Source organism: Camellia sinensis, chromosome 4 (genome assembly GCF_055761805.1).
Source record: "Camellia sinensis isolate YWXY chromosome 4, ASM5576180v1, whole genome shotgun sequence".
Taxonomy (NCBI): domain Eukaryota; kingdom Viridiplantae; phylum Streptophyta; class Magnoliopsida; order Ericales; family Theaceae; genus Camellia; species Camellia sinensis.
In genome coordinates, this window is record NC_138964.1 from 90,804,968 (window position 1) to 90,832,605 (window position 27,638).

Consider the following 27,638-nt stretch of genomic DNA (forward strand, 5'->3'; position numbering starts at 1 on the left):
AATTCTCTTCATTAGAGGCTAAGCAAGGTTAGTTTAAGTTAAATTTGGCCACTTAAGCTAATGAAACAATTGGTGGCCTTAGCTAATTAGTTCCTAGAACAGAATATGGGGGGATGGAGAAGGGCAGACTAAGTTAGAGAGAAATGTTCTTCTTGAGAGCTAGAAGAGGAAGTTAGACAAACGAAGGAGAAAGACGAAGAAAAACAAAGGGAATTCAAATTCACCCTCTTGGACTTGAGAATTGAACACTTGGGCGTTTTTCAAAACCTTAAATGAGGTGCATAAGTTAAACTAATATCGTTAAGGTAAAATTACTCAAAAAATTCTCTTTCTTAGAGGCTAAGCAAGGTTAGTTTGAGTTAAACTTTTGCCACTTAAGCTAATGTAACAATTGGTGGCGTAAGATAATTAACTCGTAAAACAAAATAGAGAGGGACGGAGAACGACGGAGAAAGAGAGAAACATTTTGCTGGAGAGCTAGAGGAGAAAGTTGTAGAAAAGAAAAAGAAATAGGAAGAAATTCAAAAGGAATTCAAATTCATCCTTTTGGACTTGAGAATTGAACACTTAGGAGATTTAGAAAACCTTAAATACGGTGCTGAATTTAATTTGGTCACTTAAGGTGCTGAATCTAAGCTACTTAGTTCCTAGAACAAAATAGAGAAGGCCGAACAAAATTAGAGAGAAACGTTCTTCTGGAGAGCTAGAAGAGAAAGTTAGAGCAAAGAAAGAGAAAGAAAAAGAAAATCAAAGGAAATACAAATTCATCCATTCAGGCTTAAGAATTGAGTACTTTTGTGATTTAGAAAGCCTTAAATGTGGTGCTTAAGTTAAACTGATATCGTTCTGCTAAAATTACTCAGAAAATTCTCTTTGTTAGAGGCGAAGCAAGTTCAGTTTGAGTTAAACTTGGCCAATTAAGATAATGAAACAATTGGGGGGCTATGCTAATTAGTTAGTAGAACAAAATAGAAAATGATGGAGAACGATGGAGAAAGTTAGAGAGAAACATTCTTTTTGAGAGCTAGAAGACTAAGTTAGAGAAAAGAAAGAGAATTAGGAAGAAAATCAAAGGGAATGCAAATTCACCCTTTTGGACTTGCGAGTTGAACACTTAGGTGATTTAGAAAACCTTAAATGAGATGCTTAAGTTATATTAATATCGTTAAGGTACAATTGCTCGAGAAATTCTCTTTCTTAGAGGCTAAGCAAGGTTGGTTTTGAGACAAACTTGGCCACTTAAGCTAATGAAGCAATCGGTTGCCTATGCTACTTAGTTAGTAGAACAAAATAGAAAATGATGGAGAACGACAGAGAAAGTTCGAGAGAAACATTCTTTCTGAGAGCCAGAAGAGAAAGTTAGAGAAAAGGAAGAGAAGTATGTCTATTTGCTGTATGACTTAAGGATTGGGCTGATGCCAGGTGGGCTCCACGTCTGCTATCTCTAGCATTGTGGCTGTATGTCTACTTTGGTGTTGAGCCCACGGTTTTAATGGGCCACAATGTTTTGGGTTTATTTCTGGTTAAAATAGTGGGTTGTTATTGAGGGGCCCATTTGTTTTTTGGCCTAGTTTTTTAGTGGCAGTTTTTGTTCATTCGCAGACAGTGTTTTAATTAGTTTTTTTTTGTTGTTGCTATTTTGCCCATATACCGTCCCCAAGTTTCCTTCAATTATCTTTGATGATAGGGGTTGTTTGGGGACAAAAATGATATATGGGCAATTGTGAGTTTTTATTTTCTGTTTTAGTTACCCCTTCTTTTGGGCACGAGATCATGTTGTCTTACCTAGGATATGCCCCTTGTAAATGTGTAATTTTTTGTCTTTAATTTATGACTTACCCACCCCCCCCCCCCCCAAAAAAAAGAAAAGAAAAGAAAGAGAACTACGAAGAAAATCGAAGGAAATTCAAATTTATCCTTTTGGACTTCAGAATTGAACACTTAGGTGATTTAGAAAACCTTAAATGAGATGCTTAAGTCAAATTAATATCGTTAAGGTATAGTTGTTCTGACAATTCCCTTTCTTAGTGGCTAAGCAAGGATAGTTTGAGCTAAACTTAGCCACTTAAGCTAACCAGTTCGTAGAACAAAACAGAGAAGGATGGAGAGAGAAACATTTTGCTTGAGTGCTAGAGGAGAATGTTGTAGAAAAGAAACAGAAATAGGAATAAAATCTTAAGGAATTCAAATTCATCCTTTTGGACTTGTGAATTGAACGATTAGGTGATTTAGAACACCTTAAATAAGGCGATGAATTAAACTTGGCCACTTAAGAACAAGTATGGTTAAGTTAGAGAGAAAGGTTCTTCTTGAGAGGTGGAAGAGAAAGTTAGAGAGATGAAAGAGAACGATGAAGAAAAACAAAGGGAATTTAAATTCATCCTTTTGGAGTTGAGAATTGTACACTTAGGCGATTTTGAAAACCTTAAATGAGGTGCATAAGTTAAACTCTTATTATGGTTAAGCTAAAATTACTCAGAAAATTATCTTTCTTAGAGGACCAAGCAAGGTTTGTTTGAGTTAAACTTTGGCCACTTAAGCTAATGAAACAATTGCTGGCCTAAGCTAATTAGTTCGTAGAACAAAATAGAGAAGGATGGAGAACGGCGGAGAAAGTTAGAGAGAAAGATTTTGCTCTAGAGCCAAAAGAGAAAGTTGCAGAAAAGAAAGAGAAATAGGAAGAAAATCAAAGGAAATTCAAATTCACCCTTTTGGACTTGTGAATTGAACACTTAGGTGAATTAGAAAATCTTAAATGGGGTGCTTAGGTTAAACTCATATCGTTAAGCTAAAGTTACTGAGAAAATTCTCTTTCTTAGGGGTTAAGCAAGGTTAGTTTGAGTTATATTTGGCCAATTGTGCTAACGAAACAATTGGTGGCTTAAGCTAAGAAGGATGGAGAACGACGAAGGAAGTTAGAGAGAACCGTTCTTCTTGAGTGCTAGAAGAGAAAGTTAGAGAAAAGAAAGAGAAATAGGATGAAAATCAAAGGAAATACAAATTCATCCTTTCGGACTTGAGAATTGAACACTTATGTGATTTAGAAGGCCATAAATGAGGTGCTTAAGTTAAACTCATAACGTTAAGCTAAAATTACTCAGAAAGGTCTCTTTCTTAGAGGCTAGGCAAGGTTAGTTTTGGTTAAACTTCCCCACTTAAGTTGATGAAACAATTGGTGGCCGGAGCTAATTTGTTTGTAGAACAAAATAGAGGAGGATGGAGAATGACGTAGCAAGTTAGAGAGAAACATTCTTCTTGAGAGCAAGAAGAGAAAGTTTGAGAAAGAGAAAGAGTAACAGGAAGAAAATCAAAGGGAATTCAAATTCATCTTTTTGGACTTTAGAATTGAACACTTAGGTGATTTAAAAAACCTTAAATAAGGTGCTTAAGTTAAACTAATATCGTTAAACTCCAATTACTTAGAAAATTCTCTTTCTTGGAGGCTAAGCAAGGTTAGTGTGAGTTAAACTTGGCCAGTTAAGCTAATGAAACAATTGGTCTCCTAACCTAATTAGTTCGTAGAACAAAATAGAGAAGGACGGAGAAAGTTAGAGAAAGAGAGAAACATTTTGCTTGAGAGCTAGAGAAGAAAGTTGTAGAAAAGAAACAGAAATAGGAATAAAATCTTAAGGAATTCAAATTCATGCTTTTGGACTTGTGAATTGAACGATTAGGTGATTTAGAACACCTTAAATAAGGGGTTGAATCAAACTTGGCCACTTAAGAACAAGTATGTTTAAGTTAGAGAGAAAGGTTCTTCTTGAGAGGTGGAAGAGAAAGTTAGAGAAATGAAAGAGAAAGATGAAGAAAAACAAAGGGAATTCAAATTTATCCTTTTGGAGTTGAGAATTGAACAGTTAGGCGATTTTGAAAACCTTAAATGTGGTGCATAAGTTAAACTCTTATTATGGTTAAGCTAAAATTACTCAGAAAATTATCTTTCTTAGAGGACCAAGCAAGGTTTGTTTGAGTTGAACTTTGGCCACTTAAGCTATTGATACAATTGCTGGCATAAGCTAATTAGTTCGTAGAACAAAATAGAGAAGGATGGAGAACGGCGGAGAAAGTTAGAGAGAAAGATTTTGCTCCAGAGCCAGAAGAGAAAGTTGCAGAAAAGAAAGAGAAATAGGAAGAAAATCAAAGGAAATTCAAATTCACCCTTTTGGACTTGTGAATTGAACACTTAGGTGAATTAGAAAATCTTAAATGGGGTGCATAGGTTAAACTCATATCGTTAAGCTAAAGTTACTCAGAAAATTCTCTTTCTTCGGGGCTAAGCATGGTTAGTTTGAGTTAAACTTGGCCAATTATGCTAACGAAACAATTGGTGGCTTAAGCTAAGAAGGATGGAGAACGACGATGGAAGTTAGAGAGAAACGTTCTTCTTGAGTGCTAGAAGAGAAAGTTAAAGAAAAGAAAGAGAAAGAGGATGAAAATCAAAGGAAATACAAATTCATCCTTTCGGACTTGAGAATTGAACACTTATGTGATTTAGAAGGCCATAAATGAGGTGCTTAAGTTAAACTCATATCGTTAAGTTAAAATTACTCAGAAAGTTCTCTTTCTTAGAGGCTAGGCAAGGTTAGTTTGGGTTAAACTTCCCCACTTAAGTTGATGAAACAATTGGTGGCCGGAGCTAATTTGTTTGTAGAACGAAATAGAGGAGGATGGAGAATGACGTAGCAAGTTAGAGAGAATATAGCGATCCCGGTTGTCCCTTTACTGTTGTTCTGTTGTATCCCGGACTCGGTTCCATGAAGTTGGTAGTGGTATCTATCTTGTTGCCGTCCTTTAATTCGACTTGATTGAGTTTTAGGATGTTTTGAGCAGGGTTGTTACAGGTTGGTTAGGCCTTGGTTTCAATTCCTTGTTGTCCAGTTTTTAGGCGATCCGCTCGAGCGGGTCTTCTTGCGCTCGAGCGGGGATTGCACACCTCCAGTATTTCGAGTTCCTGCAAAACTTCAGCAGATGTGATTTTTACGCTCGAGCGGTAGCGCTCGAGCGGGTAGTACTTTCTGGGTATAAGTTTTGGGAGGGGGAAATTTACGCTCGAGCGGACTGGTTTTCGCGCTCGAGCGGAAGTGCTTTATTCTTGTGTCTTGGCGCTCGAGCGGGCCTTATTGCGCTCGAGCGTGTCCAGATTTTTGTTCTTGGCGCTCCAGCGTTGTGTTCTCTGCTCGAGCGGATCATGCGTATATGAGTTATCCGTTGGGTGATTTTAAATCACTTTTTACTTTCCTTTCTCTCTCATACTTTTTCTAAAACCCATTTTGAGAGCTTCTCTCTCTAAAACCTTGACTTCTCTCTAGGTATTGATCTAGTAGGAGTGATTTCCTCACCTTTGGCCTTTGCAAAAAAGTTGATGATCGTCGAGGGCTATCTTTTGATCCGAGAAATTCGTGGGTTGGAGCATTTTCGTCATCTTCACCTTCTTGGTTGGGAGTCATCTTTTGAGGTAGGGATATCCTACTCCTCTTCATGAGTTTTGTCTTTAAATTTTGGCATTTCGATATGTTGGGGGTTGTTGGGTAATTTTGAGAGAGTTGCCTTTGTGTAATTTACAAAAGTTGGGGTTTTAACTATATAAAACCTAGTTGCATGTGTGGCATGGAAAAGTGAAATTAATGATAAAACATTAATGAAAATGGAACCTAAGGGTCGTAATGTAAATTATGGAAAATGCCCTAATTACATTGGTTAATTAATTCGCATAATTAATTATGAGAAATGAGGAATTGATTTGGAAAGATATGGGATTAAAGGGTGTAGTTGGATTATTTATCGCTCACCTAGTTGAAATGTTGATTATATATCCATTGTTGCATTTATTTTCTGTATAGAAATAACTGCTTTGGGCTATCGGTGGAGGATAGTCTTGATTGTTGTAGACAATGCATGATGATTAGGCAAACTGAAACTAATCACTGGAATGTGTCATTGAGTATGACAGTTGAAAGAATACATTAAATTTATGTATTGTGTGATGTTGTGTATAATTATTGTTTATATGCATTGCGTCGTGTTGGAGGAGATAGGGGATGTACTCCACGGTTTAGGGGAAGATAGGGGATGGACCTCTAAACCGGATGTTGTTGGGAGAAGATAGAGGATGGACTCCATAGATAGAGCTCATGTGCTTATCTAGAAATGTGATGACACAGCTCATATGCTTGTCCTTGGAAGTGTGATAGTGCTCTTATGCATATCCATGGAAGTGATGATATAGCTTGTATGCTTATCTGTTGATGTGTGATATAGCTAGTATGCTTATCTATTATGAAATGGAAAAGTGTTTAATATGAGTTACTGTCTCATTTAAGTTGTTTGGCCAGGTTCTAAGCCATGGTTATAAATTGAGAATTGAAAAGAATTGGAAAATGGACTGTAACATGGACTTGTATGTCATGAAACTGTAAAGTGTTATAAGTGAAAGTATCAGTGTTGGCCATCTATCAACTGCTAATCTTTTAGTCATTGTTCATATTTGGTTTAGTGTATTTCTACTGGGTTGTGGCTCACCCTATATGGGAACATCATTTTCAGGTACAGGTAGCATACCACCTCCAAGGTATAGCTTGGGAGGCTAGAGGCGGACATGCTTTTGTTGTCTTATTTTCTTTTGATGTATTACATGTAAATTCAAACCAAGGGCTTAATATGTAATTGAGTTAGTACTCTCTTTTGTAACCAAGTGTTAACTTGGAAAGCTGTAAGCCCGTAGGGCATTTGCTTTTGTTGTTAACATGTAAAACTTTTGTAATGAAGTACTCTGATGAATCAAAGAATGTGGATCTTTTATATATAAATGTATGTCTATATTGATGGGTTTAATGCTTTTTTGTGAGGGCGTTACAGAGAAACATTCTTCTTGAGAGCAAGAAGAGAAAGTTTGAGAAAGAGAAAGAGTAATATGAAGAAAATCAAAGGGAATTCAAATTCATCTTTTTGGACTTTAGAATTGAACACTTAGGTGATTTAGAAAACCTCAAATAAGGTGCTTAAGTTAAACTAATATCGTTAAGCTCCAATTACTCAGAAAATTCTCTTTCTTGGAGGCTAAGCAAGGTTAGTGTGAGTTAAACTTGGCCAGTTAAGCTAATGAAACAATTGGTCTCCTAACTTAATTAGTTCGTAGAACAAAATAGAGAAGGACGGAGAAAGTTAAAGAAAAAAAGAGAAAGATGAAGAAAATCAAAGAGAATTAAGATTCAGCCTTTTGGACTTGAGAATCGAACACTTAGATGATTTAGAAAACCTTAAATGAGGTGCTGAATTTAATTTGGTCACTTAAGGTGCTGAATCTAAGCTACTTAGTTCCTAGAACAAAATAGGGAAGGACGGACAAAATTAGAGAGAAACGTTCTTCTTAAGAGCTAGAAGAGAAAGTTAGAGCAAAGAAAGAGAAAGAGAAAGAAAAAGAAAATCGAAGGAAATACAAATTCATCCATTCGGGCTTGAGAATTGAGTACTTTTGTGATTTAGAAGGCCTTAAATGTGGTGCTTAAGTTAAACTGATATCGTTCTGCTAAAATTACTCAGAAAATTCTCTTTGTTAGAGGCGAAGCAAGGTTAGTTTGAGTTAAACGACGGAGAAAGTTAGAGAGAAACATTCTTTTTGAGAGCTAGAAGACTAAGTTGAGAAAAGAAAGAGAATTAGGAAGAAAATCAAAGGGAATGCAACTTCACCCTTTTGGACTTGCGAGTTGAACACTTAGGTGATTTAGAAAACCTTAAATGAGATGCTTAAGTTATATTAATATCGTTACTTACCCAAAAAAAAAGTTATATTAATATCGTTAAGGTACAATTGCTCGAGAAATTCTCTTTCTTAGAGGCTAAGCAAGGTTGGTTTTGAGACAAACTTGGCCACTTAAGCTAATGAAGCAATCGGTTGCCTATGCTACTTAGTTAGTAGAACAAAATAGAAAATGATGGAGAACGACAGAGAAAGTTCGAGAGAAACATTCTTTCTGAGAGCCAGAAGAGAAAGTTAGAGAAAAGAAAGAGAAGTATGTCTATTTGCTGTATGACTTAGGGATTGGGCTGATGCCAGGTGGGCTCCGCGTCTGCTATCTCTAGCATTGTGGCTGTATGTCAACTTTGGTGTTGGGCCCACAGTTTTAATGGGCCACAATGTTTTGGTTTTATTTCTGGTTAAAATAGTGGGTTGTTATTGAGGGGCCCATTTGTTTTTTGGCCTTGTTTTTTAGTGGTAGTTTTTGTTCGTTCGCGGACAGTGTTTTAATTAGTTTGTTTTTTTGTTGCTATTTTGCCCTTACACCGTCCCCAAGTTTCCTTACTTGGGGCATGCCCCTTGTAAATCTGTAATTTTGAGTTTGGGGACAAAAATGATATATGGGCAATTTTGAGTTTTTATTTTCTGTTTTAGTTACCCCTTCTTTGGGGCACGAGATCATGATGTCTTACTTGGGGCATGCCCCTTGTAAATCTGTAATTTTTTGTCTTTAATTTATGACTTACCCACCCCCCCCCCAAAAAAAAAACAGAAAAGAAAGAGAACTAGGAAGAAAATCGAAGGAAATTAAAATTCATCCTTTTGGACTTGAGAATTGAACACTTAGGTGATTTAGAAAACCTTAAATGAGATGCTTAAGTCAAATTAATATTGTTAAGCTACAGTTGCTTTGACAATTCCCTTTCTTAGTGGCTAAGCAAGGTTAGTTTGAGTTAAACCTGGCCAGTTAAGCTAACCAGTTCGTAGAACAAAACAAAGAAGGATAGAGAACGGCAGAGAAAGAGAGAAACATTTTGCTTGAGAGCTAGAGGAGATAGTTGTAGAAAAGAAACAGAAATAGGAATAAAATCTTAAGGAATTCAAATTCATCCTTTTGGACTTGTGAATTGAACGATTAGTTGATTTAGAACACCTTAAATAAGGTGTTGAATTAAACTTGGCCCCTTAAGAACACGTATGGTTAAGTTAGAGAGAAAGGTTTTTCTTGAGAGGTGGAAGAGAAAGTTAGAGAAATGAAAGAGAAAGATGAAGAAAAACAAAGGGAATTGAAATTCATCATTTTGGAGTTGAGAATTGAACACTTAGGCGATTTTGAAAACCTTAAATGAGGTGCATAAGTTAAACTCTTATTATGGTTAAGCTAAAATTACTCTTATTAAACTCTTATTATGGTTATGCTGGTAGAGGCCAGCTCATTCAGACCATTCTCTTTTCTATGCAAGTGTATTGGTCTTCTCTTTTCATCCTTCCTAAGAAGGTTGTTAAGGGGATTGAGAGTATCCTTCGGGCGTTTCTTTGGTCTGGTACTGAGCTCAAAAAGCATAGTGCTAAAGTTGCGTGGGACAAAGTGTGTGCCCCTAAAAATGAGGACGGTTTGGGTTTTAAATCCATTGAGATTTGGAATAGGGCTGCTATTGCTAAACACATTTGGTTTTTGTTTTTCGGGGGTGAACAATCTATGTGGTGTCAATGGGTTAAATCGTATTTACTCAAGGGTAGAAGTTTCTGGCATGTCAACACTCCTTGTGATCCTTCTTGGGTTTGGAGGAAGCTATTGTCTCTTAGGAATATTGTCTCCCCTCTTATTCTCCACAAGATTGGTAAGGGTGACTCTACTTTCCTTTGGTATGATAATTGGCACCCTCTTGGGCCCCTCTGGGATAGATATGGGGATAGAATTCTGTATAATTCTGGCTTTAATAGGGAGACCAAAGTTAGTCAAATTGTTCGTGGTAACTCTTGGCATTGGCCTTTCCCTAACTCATGGGAAATTCAGGAGTGGATCTCATCTACTCCTGAGAGTTGTAGATCTGATCCTTCTAGTAATGATCTTATTAGTTGGACCCTCACTTCTGATGGGGAATTCACCATCAAGTCTACTTGGAACCACTGGAGAGGCAAGTTTGCCAAAGTAGCTTGGCATGATTTTGTTTGGGGCCCCCATAAGATACCTAAGGTTAGCTTTATTGTCTGGCTTGCTATCCAGGAGAGGCTTAATACTGGTGACAGAGTGTCTTCTTTTGGTGTGATCACCACCTGTTCCTTTTGTCAAGATCCCAATGAAAGTCACTCTCATCTATTTTTTGATTGCTTATTCTCTTCTAGAGTTTGGCATGCTATTCAAGGTAAATGCAATGTTAACTGGCCAGGTCTTCATTGGCCTGGGATCATTACTTATGCTACAGGAGAGACTAAGGGTAAAACTCTGAGAGCTAATGTCCTTAAGTTGGTTTTGATGTGCACTGTTTACAATCTTTGGCTTGAGAGGAATAACAGAAAATTCAATAAAGTCTCTAAACCTAAAGAGGTTGTTGTCAAATCTATTATTCACATGGTTAGGGGGAGATTACTATCTGTTAATAACTTTCCTAGATCTCCAGTGGATAACTGGTTTCTATCTCATTGGAACTTGCCTGAAATTGTTTTGAAGCCCCTTTCCTCTGTCAGGAATGGGAGGGCTGCTGAGTGGTGTGAGTTTCTCTACATGAGGGTTGAGTGAAGGAGAGAAAAATTATGTTTCCTAATGGTTTGCTCATTTTTGCAGTTGCTGTGCTTTATGGATATCTCTTGAGAGTTGAGTGCTGTGAGAAATAAACACTTTCTGTAGCTTATTGTGGGTTGAGTGAATTTAGACCTCAAATTGTTTATACTAATGTTTACATATATAGTAATTTTTTATATGCAGGCTAAGGATGCTGTCATTGAGTGGTGTGAGTTCCTATACTGTGGTTTGAGTGATGCGAGGTCCTATATTGTGGGCTTTATTATTATGTTCCTGAAATATGGTTCTCTTCCTTCATTTGGTTGTAATTTCTTCGAGTTACACAATGCAGGGTTTACTACAGAGTGTAAGCAAGGTATGGGTTGCATGGGAGGTCAGCTGCGTCTCCATGGTAATTGCTGGTTTGCTGGTACAAAGGTTTCGAGTTCAAGAGTTTGCTGGTGCGTGGTTATGGCTGCATGTAGCGCCTCTGGTGGGAAGATTGTTTTTCTTTTCCATTATTTTAATTTATTATGTTTGGACATTGTAGATGGTTTGCTGTGTTTCATTCCTTTTGGCCTATCCGTGCCGGATGTGCATGGCATTTTTGTTTTTTTTTTTTTGTTCTGGGGTTCCGAACTGTGGTTTATGGTACACATGTGAGTTGTGCATGGTCTTCATTCGACATGTTCATCTGCTATATGGGACAGCAGCGGGATGGACCTCAGCTATTTTGTTGACTATGGCTGCTGGGAATGCCCATGATGTGATGAACGTATTGTTTTTTATTTATTTTATTATTTGGTTTTTAAAGCTTGATGAATGCTTGTTTTATTTTTGGTATCATGCTTTTTACCTACGGGATGTGCATGGTTAAGTTGGTCTGTATGGTCCCGAACCTGTTCGATTGTGTTCATCATTCCCATACGACGAAGGAAGTTAGAGAGAAACGTTCTTCTTGAGTGCTAGAAGAGAAAGTTAGAGAAAAGAAAGAGAAATAGGATGAAAATCAAAGGAAATACAAATTCATCCTTTCGGACTTAAGAATTGAACACTTATGTGATTTAGAAGGCCATAAATGAGGTGCTTAAGTTAAACTCATATCGTTAAGCTAAAATTACTCAGAAAGTTCTCTTTCTTAGAGGCTAGGCAAGGTTAGTTTGGGTTAAACTTCCCCACTTAAGTTGATGAAACAATTGGTGGCCGGAGCTAATTTGTTTGTAGAACAAAATAGAGGAGGATGGAGAATGACGTGTAGCAAGTTAGAGAGAAACATTCTTCTTGAGAGCAAGAAGAGAAAGTTTGAGAAAGAGAAAGAGTAATAGGTAGAAAATGAAAGGGAATTCAAATTCATCTTTTTGGACTTTAGAATTGAACACTTAGGTGATTTAGAAAACCTTAAATAAGGTGCTTAAGTTAAACTAATATTGTTAAGCTCCAATTACTTAGAAAATTCTCTTTCTTGGAGGCTAAGCAAGGTTAGTGTGAGTTAAACTTTTTTTTGGGTGAATAAGTGTGAGTTAAACTTGACCAGTTAAGCTAATGAAACAATTGGTCTCCTAACCTAATTAGTTCGTAGAACAAAATAGAGAAGGACGGAGAAAGTTAGAGAAAAAAAGAGAAAGATGAAGAAAATCAAAGAGAATTAAGATTCAGCCTTTTGGACTTGAGAATCGAACACTTAGATGATTTAGAAAACCTTAAATGAGGTGCTTACGTAAACTCATATCGTTAAGCTAAACTTACTCAGAAAATTCTCTTTCTTAGGGGCTAAGCAAGGTTAGTTTGGGTTAGACTTTGTCAATTAAACTAATGAAACAATTGGTGGCATAAGCTAATTAGTTAGTAGAACAAAATAGAGAAAGACGGAGATCAACGGAGAAAATTAGAGAAAATTCTAAGAAAATTCAGTGCTTAAGTTAAACTAATATCGTTAAGCATCAATTACTGAGAAAATTCTCTTTATTAGAGGCTAAGCAAGGTTAGTTTAAGTTCAATTTGGCCACTTAAGCTAATGAAACAATTGGTGGCCTTAGCTAATTATTTCCTAGAACAGAATATGGGGGGATGGAGAAGGGCAGACTAAGTTAGAGAGAAATGTTCTTCTTGAGAGCTAGAAGAGGAAGTTAGACAAACGAAGGTTTGGGGACAAAAGGATATATGGGCAAAATTGGGTTACATTGTTTTTTCTGTTGTTCTTGTGTTTCTCCCCCAATCTTAGGGGGTGCAGTGGTAGGTTATGTTGGTTATGTATTCGTTTATTTATTTGTTGTTGGGTATGCCTAGGGTATGCCCCTTGTAAACTTGTAAATTTCATTGTCTTTATTTTTATGACTTACTTACCAAAAAAAAAAAAAAAGACAAACGAAGGAGAAAGACGAAGAAAAACAAAGGGAATTCAAATTCATGCTCTTGGACTTGAGAATTGAACACTTGGGCGTTTTTCAAAACCTTAAATGAGGTGCATAAGTTAAACTCTTATTATGGTTAAGCTAAAATTACTCAGAAAATTCTCTTTCTTAGAGGCTAAGCAAGGTTAGTCTCAGTTAAACTTTGGCTACTTAAGCTAATGTAACAATTGGTGGCGTAAGCTAATTAACTCGTAAAACAAAATAGAGAGGGATGGAGAATGACGGAGAAAGAGAGAAACATTTTGCTGGAGAGTTAGAGGAGAAAGTTGTAGAAAAGAAAGAGAAATAGGAAGAAATTCAAAAGGAATTCAAATTCATCCTTTTGGACTTGAGAATTGAACACTTAGGTGATTTAGGAAACCTTAAATAAGATGCTGAATTTAATTTGGTCACTTAAGGTGCTGAATCTAAGCTACTTAGTTCCTAGAACAAAATAGGGAAGGACGGACAAAATTAGAGAGAAACGTTCCTCTTGAGAGCTAGAAGAGAAAGTTAGAGCAAAGAAAGAGAAAGAGAAAGAAAATCGAAGGAAATACAAATTCGTCCATTCGGGCTTGAGAATTGAGTACTTTTGTGATTTAGAAGGCCTTAAATGTGGTGCTTAAGTTAAACTGATATCGTTCTGCTAAAATTACTCAGAAAATTCTCTTTGTTAGAGGCGAAGTAAGGTTAGTTTGAGTTAAACATCAGCCAGCAGTCATGTGTTAGAGTGAGAAGCTCCCACATCTCTCTAGAAACTCTGTTTCTAGGGTTTCAATACCTTATTGAATACGATGGTAGGAGTTAATGCTGATCCCATTAATGATTCACCTTCTGTAAGTGTTGACACAATCTGCAAGGCAGACTTAGGCGTAAACATTATGAGTGATAAACTAGGGTTTCTTAAAAACAAATACGATATCCTTGGTGGTGAGGCTATGGATTCATCGGAGATCAATCCTCATGTATCTGTTCTTGGACAGGATGGTAGTGATTTCGAACGATCCTCAGAAATCAAAGATGGTAGAAGACTCCGGAGATAGCCTGCATCTGGTGGATCAAATGGTAAATCGCAAAGGAGAACGTGACTTCGTAACCCCCATTTGACCTTTGATACCCGGACTATTGTAGATCGGGTTGAAAGGCTTAAATCGTCAAACCCTAACCTGGCCATCGGAGCCCCTTCGACTCCAGGTACTCCTCGTTGGTCAGATCGCAGTGAGAATGAGCATTCTGTGTTCCATAGGCTTCCCGATAGCCTAGACATAGCAAGGAATAGAGGTGATGGGAAATCTCGTAAGGGTATGGAGGTTGAGTCAAGCCAGCCGTCTGACACTGTGAGGAAAAATCTACAAGCCTTTCTGGGTCAGGAAGAACAAAGGGAGGATATCTCATTCGGTGATAATCTAGATCGCGGAGGTACTAATACTCGAGGAGGTAGAGGCAATAGAGGTCGTGGTGGAGGTAGGGGATCTGGAAATCATTCGGGGAAATCGTGGGCTGAAATCACAAATTCGTCTACAAGATCGCAAGTCTCTCTCAGGTACTTCCCTCCTACTGTTAAAGATGACTTTATCAGTGTTGATTTGCCCCCTAGACCTAATCCCCTTCAAAAGTGGGATTCCTGTTTGGTGGGTTACTTCTTAGGGAAAGGGGTTAACTTCAACTACATGAAGAATAGTGCATTTAGCATGTGGAAGAATAAGGGTCTTAAAGAAGTTTTAGCTAATGGTGAGGGTTTTATTTTCTTTATTTTTGATAACCCTGAGTGTTGCTTTGAAGTTCTGGAGGGAGGTCCTTGGTACATTGGGGGCTTCAATATTATTCTAAAAAAATGGAAACGGATGATGAAATTATCGAAGGATAAGGTGACTAAAGTACCAGTCTGGGTTAGGTTCTATAACATTCCTTTAGAATATTGGGATGATGATGGCCTAGGTAGGATTGCTAGTGCTGTTGGTAACCCATTGTTCACGGATCAACTCACGGCTAGTGGGGGTAGGGTTGCTTTTGCCAGAGTGTGTGTGGAAGTTGATGCTTCTTCCAAACAACCTCCTTCTTTCCCTGTAAATTGTGATGGTGAAACAATTGTTGTGAATGTTGAATACCAAGGTCTGCCTGCTAAATGTGAGCATTGTGTTGCTTTCGGCCATGACACAACTAGATGTGTTACTACTCAAGTGGCTAAACTGGTATCTCTCCAGAAAGAAACAGAAGAGAATCCTACTGAACCTGGCTGGACCACTATTATGGCTAAAGGGAAGAAGCAAGTTGGAGCTATAGCCGGAGATGAGGCAATCCCTGTTCCCAGGGAACTCATGGAACAATTGAACAGGAAGAGCCAGGGGAGGTTTCCCTACCTGACCAAATTGAAGCTACAGATGAGGAGTTACTGTTGAATAGGGAAGTGCCTTTTACAGATCAAGGAAAAATTTCTGACTCAGTAGCAGAGGACAACAGGCCTGCTGCTTCTCAGAATCTTGCTGGTTCTTCTGCTGTCACCGGGGAAGATGTTCCCTACTTTGAGGGCCTGCAAACGATGAAGAGCAATTTGGCAGATGTTATAAGCCTTATCATCCCTCAAGACCCAGCATTGCTGGAGGAAGTTCAGAAGTTCAAGAATTCAATTCCTGGTAGTCCTAAGGCTAGTCCTGTGCCCAATCATCCAGCAAAAGGTAAATCCTCTGGCAAGAGCAGCAGTAGCCAGAGGAAAAAGAAGAGGTAATTCTCAGTTTCTTAGTTGTGGGTTTTGTTTTGTCTTTTGTTCTCTATGACTTTTAAAATAGCTGCGTGGAATATTGGAGGGTTGAATGACCCTTCTAAACATCGAGAGTTAAAAAATTTTGTGGTTAAAGAAGACATTAAAGTCATGGGTATTTTGGAGACCAAAATAAGAGCTGTAAATGAAAAGAAAATTTTCTCTTCTTGTTTAAAGAATTGGTCCTTTTTGTCAAACTCACAACCTAATCAAACTGGTAGAATTTGTGTTTCTTGGGACTCCAATTTTTGTATGGTCAACCAGCTATCTACCTCTGACCAACATATTTCTTGTAAGATTACTGATCTCACTCAGGCCTCTATTTTCCTTGCCTGTTTTGTGTATGCTGATAATAACTACTCTGTGAGAAGGGTCTTTTGTGAAACCACGGTTCGTTTATCCCATTCTCAGCCCAACTGTCCCATTGCCTTTTTAGGGGATTTTAATGCTACTAGATACAGTCATGAGAAATTTGGAGGCTCTCAGATTTGGAACTCTTCGAAAGAGGAATTTAATTCTTATATTATTGCTTCTGAGCTTGAAGATTTGTCCTACTCTGGATGCCAATTTACTTGGGCTAACAAGAGGGACTGTGGGGAGTATATTGCCACTAAAATTGATAGAGTTTTGGTTAATGAGTCTTGGCTGGATAAATTTCCCAACTCTACTGCTATTTTTCTACCTACTACAATCTCTGACCACTCTCCTGCTGTTGTGACTGTTTCTGATGCTATCACCTCTTATAAGAAACCCTTTAAGTTCTTTAATTTCTGGTCCAAGCATAAGGACTTTCCTTCTCTGGTTTCTAATGAGTGGAGTCAGTACATTCAGGGTGTTCCCATGTTCAGAGTCTGTCAAAAGCTTAGAAATTTGAAACCTGGGTTGAGAGACCTTAACAAGAAAGATTTTAGTGACATATCTACTAGAGTCCTTGTTGCTAAGTCAGACCTTGAATCTGTTCAATATAAATTGGACAAGGATCTGAGCAATCTGATTTTGCAGAATCTTGAGAGAACTAACTACAGGCATTATGTGGATTTATGTGATGTGGAGGAGAGTCTTGCTCATCAAAAGTCCAGGGTTGATTGGTTGGGTCTGGGGGATAGGAACACCAAATTCTTTTTTAGATCTGTTAAGAGCAATATCAACATAAGTAAAATCCTTAGCATTGAGTTGGAGGATGGTAGCAAATCATCTAAGCCTGAAGACATTCATCAATCCTTCATTAGTTTTTTCACAAACCTGTTTGGTACCCCGCTCAGGGACCAGTACAATGGTTTTGAAAGGATTAATTCTCTGGTCCAGACTAAAGTCTCTGTGGAACAATCTATAAAGCTTGGTAGTCCTGTCTCCGATAAAGAGATCAAGGATGTTGTTTGGTCCCTTAAGGCTAATAAAGCCCCTGGCCCGGATGGTTTTACGGGTAGTTTTTTTAAGGCCTCGTGGGACATTGTTGGGAAGGAAGTCACTCAAGCAATTAGAACTTTTTTCCAGTCTGGTAAACTTCTCTCTGAGGTTAACAGCACTATTATTGCTCTCATTCCTAAGGTTCCTAATCCTTTGAGAGTGGGTGACTTTAGGCCTATTTCTTGTTGCAACACAGTCTATAAGTGCATCGCCAAGATTATTGCTAACAGAATTAAGGCTGTCCTCCCTGATTTGATTGACCCTGTTCAATCTGCTTTTGTGCAAGGTAGGAGGATCTCTGATAATATTTTTTTGTCCCAAGAGCTCATGAGAGGTTATCATCGTCAGTCCGTTACTCCTAAATGTGCTATGAAAGTTGATATTATGAAAGCCTATGATACTGTCAGATGGGAGTTTATTATTGATGTCCTGAAGGCTATGGCCTTTCCACTCTCTATGATTTCTTGGATTAAGGCTTGTATCACTAGTCCGTCGTTTTCCATTTGTATCAATGGTAGCCTTCATGGCTATTTCAAGGGCGCAAGAGGCCTTAGGCAGGGAGATCCAATGTCTCCTTATTTGTTTGTCTTGGCTATGGAAATCCTGGCTAGAATCCTTGCTGAGAAATCCAAGCATCATCTTTTTAAATTCCATTGGAGATGTGAGAAGACTAAGATTGTTAATTTGTGCTTTGCTGATGATTTAATGATATTCAGCAAAGGGGATGCATCTACTGTGCAAATGATTATGCATGGGCTTGAGGAGTTCAAGAGTCTTTCGGGTCTTACTCCTAGTGCTGCCAAGAGTAATATATTTTTCTGCGAGTGTGACTCTAGTCTTAGGGAGGAAATTCTTAAGATTGCAAATTTCAAGGAAGGTACCCTCCCTGTCAAGTACTTGGGTGTTCCCTTAATCACCACTAAGTTGAGAGCATTAGATTGCCAGCAGCTTATTGATAGGATCACTAACCGTATCAAGAGTTGGACCAATAAGGCCCTCTCTTATGCTGGTAGAGCTCAGCTTATTCAAACCATCCTATTCTCCATGCAAGTTTATTGGTCCTCGTTGTTCATCCTCCCTAAGAAGGTTGTTAGAGAAATTGAAAATTTACTTAGAGCCTTTCTTTGGTCTGGGGTTGATCTGAAAAAGCATAGTGCGAAAATTGCTTGGGATAAGGTTTGTGCTCCCAAGTCTGAAGGTGGTCTGGGTTTTAAATCTCTGGAGGTTTGGAATAGAGCTGCTATTGCCAAACATATTTGGTTCCTTTTCTCGGGGGGTGAGAAGTCGATGTGGTGCCAATGGGTTAAATCTTACTTACTCAAAGGAAAAAGTTTTTGGAAAGTCCCTGTTCCTAGTGACCCTTCTTGGGTCTGGAGGAAGATTCTTTCTCTTAGAAAGTCTATATTTCCTCTCATCGTTCACAAAATTGGGAACGGTAATGCTACCTTTTTGTGGCATGATAATTGGCATCCGGTGGGCTCTATTTGGGACAAATTTGGGTATAGGATTATCTATGATTCTGGGCTCTCTGGGGAGGCTAAAGTGAGCAATATTGTTAATGGGGATTCCTGGAACTGGCCTTTTCCCAACTCTTGGGAGATTAGAGACCTTATATCGCTGACCCCCCCTTCTTTTAAACCCAGATCTTCGAGTAATGATACTCCTATTTGGACTCTTACTCAAGATGGTATATTCTCCATCAAATCTGCTTGGAACCACTGGAGAGATAAACATGATAAGGTGGCTTGGTATAAACTGCTGTGGGGTCCATTCAATATCCCTAGAGTTAGCTTCATTGTCTGGATTGCCTTACATGGTAGGCTTAACACTGGGGATAGGTTAGAATCTTTTGGTCTGAGTGATAATTTCAAATGCTCCTTTTGCAAACATCACACTGAAAACCACTCTCATCTTTTCTTTAATTGCATTTTCTCTCTTAAGGTTTGGGATGCTATTAAAGTTAAGTGTAATGTAAAGTGGCCTGACATTTTTTGGCCTGATATTGTTCATGTTGCTATTAGGGAGAGTCTGGGTAAATCTCTGAGAGCCATAACTACTAGACTGGCTCTGCTGTGTACTGTTTATCAAGTATGGATTGAAAGAAATAACAGAATTTTTAATAAGGAAATGAAACCTGAAGAAGTTGTTATCAAGTCAATTGTTCAAATGATTAGAGGCAGGCTAATGTCATTAAACAATTTACCTAGATCTGCAGGTGATGAATGGTTCTTAAAGCAATGGAATTTGACTGATTCCATTCTGAAGCCCCATACTGTTCGTATTGGGAGGGCTGCTGAGTGATGGGAGTTTCTCACATGAGAGTTGAGAGTTGGTGAGCTTCTATATGTGGGGTTTCTAACTGTTTGTGTCCTGTGCAGCTCTATGGATTGAGGGTTGAGTGATGTGAGTCATAAACTTCAAATCTGTTAGACAATTGGTAGCATCAATGGAATATTTGAGGGTTGAGTGAAAATAGCCTACATATGTTTTATTTGCTAACCAGTATATATATATTATCTCTTTATTTGCAGGATAAGGAAGCAATTTTCAAGTGTTGTGAGGTCCTATACTGTGGGCCGAGTGATGAGAGTTTACAAAATGTGTGTATTATCCTTCTCATTGGATTTTATTGGGCTTTCGTGATTTGGGTTGTTGTTTCTTGTTACTGGCAGGAAATTCTACTATGTTTAGAGAATGTCTGCCATCTTCACCAAACTTTGGACTGCCTTGTTGTGGTGTTGATGCTTCTGGAGATGTTGTCCGATGCTCTAGTGTATGCTGCTGCTTACCTGATAGGCGCTGCTACCTGCTGGGTTGATAATAGGGAATTTGGTCTGCTGTATTTGTGTTACAAGTGGCTGTCAAGTGCCGATGGCTGCTGGATGCGCCTCGTTGTCTACAAGTTGTCTTCTTTTATATTACTATCTTCCATTATGTTGTTTTTAACTTACATTGCACAATATTTTGTTAAGCCTACCCTAGTGGGATGTACTAGGTCTTTTGTTGATATGTCTCGGCTTTATGCCATTACTTTAGTTTCTGGATTGCACATGATATATTGCGGTTGTCTCAGGTTGTATGTAGTCGGTTTAGTTGCTACTGGTTTGTGGTTTTGTGGGTCTGTCATGCCCTTTTGGTTTCGCAATGTTCATTTTCCCTATTTTCTTAGATATGGATACTGAACATTGTTTTAGTCTGCTTATGGTGTTTGTTTTGCTGTATAGCTGATTTAGGGCCTTGGGGTATTCCCCTTGTAATCTTGTATATTCTTTGTGTTTTATTTATGTCTTATTCACCCAAAAAAAAAAAAAAGTTTGAGTTAAACTTGGCCAATTAAGCTAATGAAACAATTGGGGGGCTATGCTAATTAGTTAGTAGAACAAAATAGAAAATGATGGAGAACGATGGAGAAAGTTAGAGAGAAACATTCTTTTTGAGAGCTAGAAGACTAAGTTAGAGAAAAGAAAGAGAATTAGGAAGAAAATCAAAGGGAATGCAACTTCACCCTTTTGGGCTTGCGAGTTGAACACTTAGGTGATTTAGAAAACCTTAAATGAGATGCTTAAGTTATATAAATATCGTTAAGGTACAATTGCTCGAGAAATTCTCTTTCTTAGAGGCTAAGCAAGGTTGGTTTTGAGACAAACTTGGCCACTTAAGCTAATGAAGCAATCGGTTGCCTATGCTACTTAGTTAGTAGAACAAAATAGAAAATGATGGAGAACGACGGAGAAAGTTCGAGAGAAACATTCTTTCTGAGAACCAGAAGAGAAAGTTAGAGAAAAGAAAGAGAAGTATGTCTATTTGCTGTATGACTTAGGGATTGGGCTGATGCCAGGTGGGCTCCGCGTCTGCTACCTCTGGCATTGTGGCTGTATGTATACTTTGGTGTTGGGCCCACGGTTTTAATGGGCCACAATGTTTTGGGTCTATTTCTGGTGAAAATAGTGGGTTGTTATTGAGGGGCCCATTTGTTTTTTGGCATAGTTTTTTAGTGGTAGATTTTGTTCATTCGCGGACAGTGTTTTAATTAGTTTTTTTTTTTTGTTGCTGTTATGCCCATATACCGTCCCCAAGTTTCCTTCTATTATCTTTCATGATAGGGTTTGTTTGGGTACAAAAATGATATATGGGCAATTTTGAGTTTTTATTTTCTGTTTTAGTTACCCCTTCTTTGGGGCACAAGATCATGTTGTCTTACCTGGGGTATGCCCCTTGTAAATGTGTAATTTTTTGTCTTTAATTTATGACTTACCCACCCCCCCCAAAAAAAAAAAGAAAAGAAAGAGAACTACGAAGAAAATCGAAGGAAATTCAAATTCATCATTTTGGACTTGAGAATTGAACACTTGGTGATTTAGAAAACCTTAAATGAGATGCTTAAGTCAAATTAATATCGTTAAGCTACAGTTGCTCTGACAATTCCCTTTCTTAGTGGCTAAGCAGGGTTAGTTTGAGTTAAACTTGACCACTTAAACTAACCAGTCCGTAGAACAAAACAGAGAAGGATGGAGAACGGCAGAGAAAGAGAGAAACATTTTGCTTGAGAGCTAGAGGAGAAAGTTCTAGAAAAGAAAAAGAAATAGCAATAAAATCTTAAAGAATTCAAATTCATCCTTTTGGACTTGTGAATTGAACACTGAGGTGATTTAGAAAACCTTAAATGAGATGCTTAAGTCAAATTAATATCGTTAGGCTACAGTTGCTCGGACAATTCCCTTTCTTAGTGGCTAAGCAAGGTTAGTTTGAGTTAAACTTGGCCACTTAAGCTTACCAGTTCGTAGAACAAAACAGAGAAGGATGGAGAACGGCAGTGAAAGATTGAATGAAACATTTTGCTTGAGAGCTAGAGGAGAAAGTTGTAGAAAAGAAACAGAAATAGGAATAAAATCTTAAGGAATTCAAATTCATCCTTTTGGACTTGTGAATTGATCACTTAGGCGATTTAGAAAACCTTAAATGAGATGCTTAAGTCAAATTAATATCATTAAGCTACAGTTGTTCTGACAATTCCCTTTCTTAGTGGCTAAGCAAGGTTAGTTTGAGTTAAACTTGGCCACTTAAGCTAACCAGTTCGTAGAACAAAACAGAGAAGGATGGAGAACGGCAGAGAAAGAGAGAAACATTTTGCTTGAAAGCTAGGGAGAAAGTTGTAGAAAAGAAACAGAAATAGGAATAAAATCTTAAGGAATTGAAATTCATCCTTTTGGACTTGTGAATTGAACGATTAGGTGATTTAGAACACCCTAAATAAGGTGTTGAATTAAACTTGGCCACTTAAGAACAAGTATGGTTAAGTTAGAGAGAAAGGTTCTTCTTGAGAGGTGGAAGAGAAAGTTAGAGAAATGAAAGAGAAAGATGAAGAAAAACAAAGGGAATTGAAATTCATCCTTTTGGAGTTGAGAATTGAACACTTAGGCGATTTTGAAAACCTTAAATGAGGTGCATAAGTTAAACTCTTATTATGGTTAAGCTAAAATTACTCAGAAAATTATCTTTCTTAGAGGACCAAGCAAGGTTGTTTGAGTTAAACTTGGCCACTTAAACTAACCAGTTCGTAGAACAAAACAGAGAAGGATGGAGAACGGCAGAGAAAGAGAGAAACATTTTGCTTGAAAGCTAGGGAGAAAGTTGTAGAAAAGAAACAGAAATAGGAATAAAATCTTAAGGAATTGAAATTCATCCTTTTGGACTTGTGAATTGAACGATTAGGTGATTTAGAACACCCTAAATAAGGTGTTGAATTAAACTTGGCCACTTAAGAACAAGTATGGTTAAGTTAGAGAGAAAGGTTCTTCTTGAGAGGTGGAAGAGAAAGTTAGAGAAATGAAAGAGAAAGATGAAGAAAAACAAAGGGAATTGAAATTCATCCTTTTGGAGTTGAGAATTGAACACTTAAGCGATTTTGAAAACCTTAAATGAGGTGCATAAGTTAAACTCTTATTATGGTTAAGCTAAAATTACTCAGAAAATTATCTTTCTTAGAGGACCAAGCAAGGTTTGTTTGAGTTAAACTTGGCCACTTAAGCTAACCAGTTCGTAGAACAAAACAGAGAAGGATGGAGAACGGCAGAGAAAGAGAGAAACATTTTGCTTGAGAGCTAGAGGAGAAAGTTGTAGAAAAGAAACAGAAATAGGAATAAAATCTTAAGGAATTCAAATTCATCCTTTTGGACTTGTGAATTGAATGATTAGGTGAATTAGAACACCTTAAATAAGGTGTTGAATTAAACTTGGCCACTTAAGAACAAGTATGGTTAAGTTAGAGGGAAAGGTTCTTGTCACGACCCGAACCCGCCCCCGTGGGTTAAGGACGTAACCGGCCAGTAATCATGAGATTACCTACGGCCTCAAACTGTCGGAAACGTATTTTAACAGAGTTAATGGGGGCCAAACGGAAGCAAAATTAAAAACTTTGTCCATAGAGCCGTGCTTATATGCACATCAAACAAACCATACTCAGATACGTTAATAACTCACATCAAAAGTACGGTTTCACAAAATTCATTACAGACAGGATCGTCCAAAACGAGTCAACCTATAACAGACTATGTACAGACATGCACTAGGTCCTTGCCAACAAGACAAAACAAAGGTACATAGTAAAAGGGCAAGGATGGTCTCATGCGCGAGGCACAAGGCTGACTCTCCCAAAACTCCTGTTGTTTCTAGCAGACTTCACTGGGGCTGGGTTTGGACTTCCCTTGGCTCACCTACAAATACATGAATGAGCGTGAGCGATAGCCCAGTGAATAATATCGAATACAACAGTTACATAACAATATGTAGAACAACATGCTCCAAACGGCCTTGGGCCCAATTCATACTTCTGTTTAACAACCAAATATATATAACTATACGAAATGCAAGTCAAGTAACTGTAGTTCCAAACATTCTGGCCTTTGGCCCATCCGGGTTTCCATTCATGGCAAAACGGCCTTCGGCCCATTCATTCATGTCAAAACGGCCTTTGGCCCATTCATTCATGTCAAAACGGCCTTTGGCCCATTCATTCATGTCAAACGGCCTTTGGCCCATTCATTCATGTCAAAACGGCCATTGGCCCATTCATTCAAGTCAAACGGCCTTTGGCCCATTCATTCACGTCAAAACGGCCTTTGGCCCATTCATTCATGTCAAACGGCCTTTGGCCCATTCATTCATGTCAAACGGCCTTTGGCCCATTCATTCACGTCAAAATGGCCTTTGGCCCATTCATTCATGTCAAACTTTTGTCCACAATCCCAATTAACAACTCATAATATTTATAGGGGAATAACAATTGGACATTGACAAGTTTTCAAATATTGATATTACTCACAGTGATCGGCTTGTGGATGCGCCCTGGAGCTTGACCCTACACATTTCATGAATACAAAAGGGTCACTAACAGTTCAATCCGTTCTTTAATTCACATATTCCTCTTTAGGCTTTGTTCTTATCTCATTAACTCATTCACAATGCTTAACATATGCCTAAGAGTGCTTACAAGTGAAAGGGAACGGAAAACGAATCACAGAATGCATGAACAAAATTCCAGGAAACAGGGTCCCCGCTCGAGTGTAAACTTCTCCGCTCGAGCGGACCTTTAAGGCCTGCAGAAGTACTGGTTGCACGAAAGATGCGCTCGAGCGTGGAATAGAGCGCTCGAGCTGAAGGCCTGTCTACAAAAATCCACGCTCGAGCGTGGAGTGTCCCGCTCGAGCGGACATCCAACTCTGCAAAAATGCTGGGAGCACGATTTTCCCGCTCGAGCGGCCATTACCCCGCTCGAGCGGACCTCAAAAATCTGGGTTTCCCAGATCGTGTTCTTGAGCTCCAAATCGGTTTTCCATCTACATTTCTTGCATGCAATGGTTCAAATTACACATTTACACATGCTAACATGCTACCAATGCAAGATTACAACATTAGGAAAGCTCAATTACATGAATTATCTACATGCATGTCCCAAAATATCTCAAACCCATCATCAACATGCTCAAATTCAAACATTCAAGACTTATACTCCCACGATTTGTACATGCATGTGGGAGATGCTCATCATTCTCAACTTAGATGGTACAAATGGTGATTACAACATGAGCTTTAACCAAAACTCTACATGAATCATGTGTTTCAAGCTCAAACATGCAAATTCAAAGTAATTTCTTACATGCATGAGTTCGAAGACTTCAAACTCAACAAAAATCAACTCATTACATGTTCTTGATCACAAACAACCCTTGAACTTACAAATTACAAGTAAGAGTCCATGAATTCACTTACCTAAGAGCTTCAACACTCAAGCTCTAGCCAAATCTTGAGCTAGATCTTCAAATTCCCAAGTCTTGAGCCCAACTTACACAAATCTCTCCCTTTTTCTCTCCATGGCCGGCCTCTCTCTCACTCTCAATTGTCTAACTCAGATTTTGAGTTTTTTAAGAGAGCTAAAGGAGAGTGCAATACAAATATACAACAAGCCCCACTAACAAATATTTTAATATAAAATAATGGGGTACTTAATTTATTATTTTAATCAGTTTAAATTGACCAGAATCAATTTTCAATTAAATTTCACCGTAGGCTCCAAAAATTATGCCAATCACAATGGCGAAATCAATTTCGGGTTCTGTGGCCGATAAGGCCTCCAATTTAATTTCCAAAGCTGATTATTCACACAGATATTCCTACGGTGAACAGATAAAACTTTCAAAATCACCTATATTCACATAATGGCACATAAAATCATGGTAAACACATAATCACACTCAATTTAAGGACCAATTAGCATATTACGGAACAGGGGTATTACAGTTCTTCTTGAGAGGTGGAAGAGAAAGTTAGAGAAATGAAAGAGGATGAAGAAAAACAAAGGGAATTGAAATTCATCCTTTTGGAGTTGAGAATTGAACACTTAGGCGATTTTGAAAACCTTAAAAGAGGTGCATAAGTTAAACTCTTATTATGGTTAAGCTAAAATTACTCAGAAAATTATCTTTCTTAGAGGACCAAACAAGGTTTGTTTGAGTTAAACTTGGCCACATAAGCTAACCAGTTCGTAGAACAAAACAGAGAAGGATGGAGAACGACAGAGAAAGAGAGAAACATTTTGCTTGAGAGCTAGAGGAGCAAGTTGTAGAAAAGAAACATAAATATTTCTATTCACTCTGCTTGGAAATGTTGGAGGGACAAGGGCCCAAAGGTTACTTGGTCTAATCTCATTTGGGGTCCTCCTGTTATCCCTAGGGTTAGTTTCATTGTGTGGCTAGCTATCCATGAGAGACTTAACACTGGGGATAGGCTCCAAATCTTTGGTCTTCTAACTAGTCCTAGCTGCCCTTTATGTCGTGCTCCTGAGGAGAACCACTCCCATCTGTTTTTTGGGTGTATATACTCCTCTAGGATTTGGGCTGCTATCCAAGCTAAATGTAATTCCCATTGGCCTTCTTTGCCCTGGTTGGAAATTGTTGAGTTTGCTACTAAATCCGTCAATGGCAATTCTCTGAAAACTGTGATTTTGAAACTCTCTTTTCTCTGCACTATCTACCACATTTGGATGGAGAGAAATAGTAGAATCTTTAGAAAGGTTTTCAAACCTGAAGAGGTTGTCACTAACTCTATCATCCAAATGGTTAGGGGTAGACTCCTTTCTATGAAAAATGTGAAAGTTTCTGCAGGTGACAATTGGTATTTGGTGCAATGGAACTTTTTTTTTTTTTTTTTTTGGGTAAGTAAGTCATAAAATAAAGACAATGAAATTTACAAGTTTACAAGGGGCATACCCCAGGTACGCCCAACAACAAATAATAAAATAAAAAAACAATTACAAACCCAACAGAAATTACCACTACACCCCTCTAAGAAGGAGGGGGATATACAAGAACAACAAAGTAACAAACAACCCAACTTTGCCCATATATCCTTTTTGTCCCCAAGTAACCCCTACCATCAGAGATAATAGAAGGAAACTTAGGGTGAATATATAGGCAAAGATACAAAGAAGCACCCCAAAACTGGTAAAACATGACAGGCACTCACAGAGCTACAACCCTCACGCCAGAAACGAAGGATACCACCAACCCCACGAGCCCCCAGTCTCTACTGTAGATAAACACATGGAATCCAATAAGCATCCCACTCCTCACAGCCGTGACATCCAAGACACTTAACCAAAGCCGTAACGGAGGAAAAAATCTACCCCACGAGAAATCCCAACAGAATCACATGAAGCTAGTACGGTCAGTAACCATAAGCCACGGTCTTGAGAGTTGTAGTGAAAAAACAATAGCCCCGCTGCAGCAAACCAAAACATAGCCAACAAAACATGAGAGCAATCATCATATCCCCCAGTCCCTTCCTGGGTAGATCACAAGCCTCAAACCCCACGACAGTGTCCCCATCACTCCATGTCAGGCGTGGCAGAGCAATCAATCAAGATGGGTCACATGAAGACAAGAAGCGACCAGAAAACCAGTAGCTATCCTCCGGCTCATCTCCCAGTCTCTAACTCGGCTAGTTATTGAACCACTATTCCCCATTGCAGTGACTCCCCAATCACTCTTGGCGGAGATGGCCCAAAACTAACCTCATATCGAGTCACATGAGGATCACACGATTAATCATCATGAAATAATCAACTACAAA

The 27,638-nt window shown here is 38.4% G+C and overlaps 1 protein-coding gene across 1 annotated transcript; it reads left to right on the forward strand.

The window, feature by feature from the left end:
- Nucleotides 1-13,641: 13,641 nt before the first annotated feature.
- On the forward strand, nucleotides 13,642-19,313 carry LOC145823880 (uncharacterized). The gene is made up of 4 exons (XM_082923429.1): nucleotides 13,642-13,870; nucleotides 13,979-15,141; nucleotides 15,183-15,522; nucleotides 15,634-19,313. The coding sequence occupies exons 1-4, from the start codon at nucleotides 13,642-13,644 to the stop codon at nucleotides 19,311-19,313; spliced, it is 5,412 nt and encodes a 1,803-aa protein (XP_082779555.1).
- The last annotated feature ends 8,325 nt before the right edge of the window (nucleotides 19,314-27,638 follow it).

Coding starts and splice junctions, on each gene's coding strand:
- LOC145823880 (XM_082923429.1), top strand. CDS start 13,642: ATGGTAGGAGTTAATGCTGATCCCATTAATGATTCACCTTCTGTAAGT. Junction 13,871..13,978: donor ATCCTCAGAAATCAAAGATG/GTAGAAGACTCC, acceptor GGACTATTGTAG/ATCGGGTTGAAAGGCTTAAA. Junction 15,523..15,633: donor GCCCAATCATCCAGCAAAAG/GTAAATCCTCTG, acceptor CTTTTAAAATAG/CTGCGTGGAATATTGGAGGG.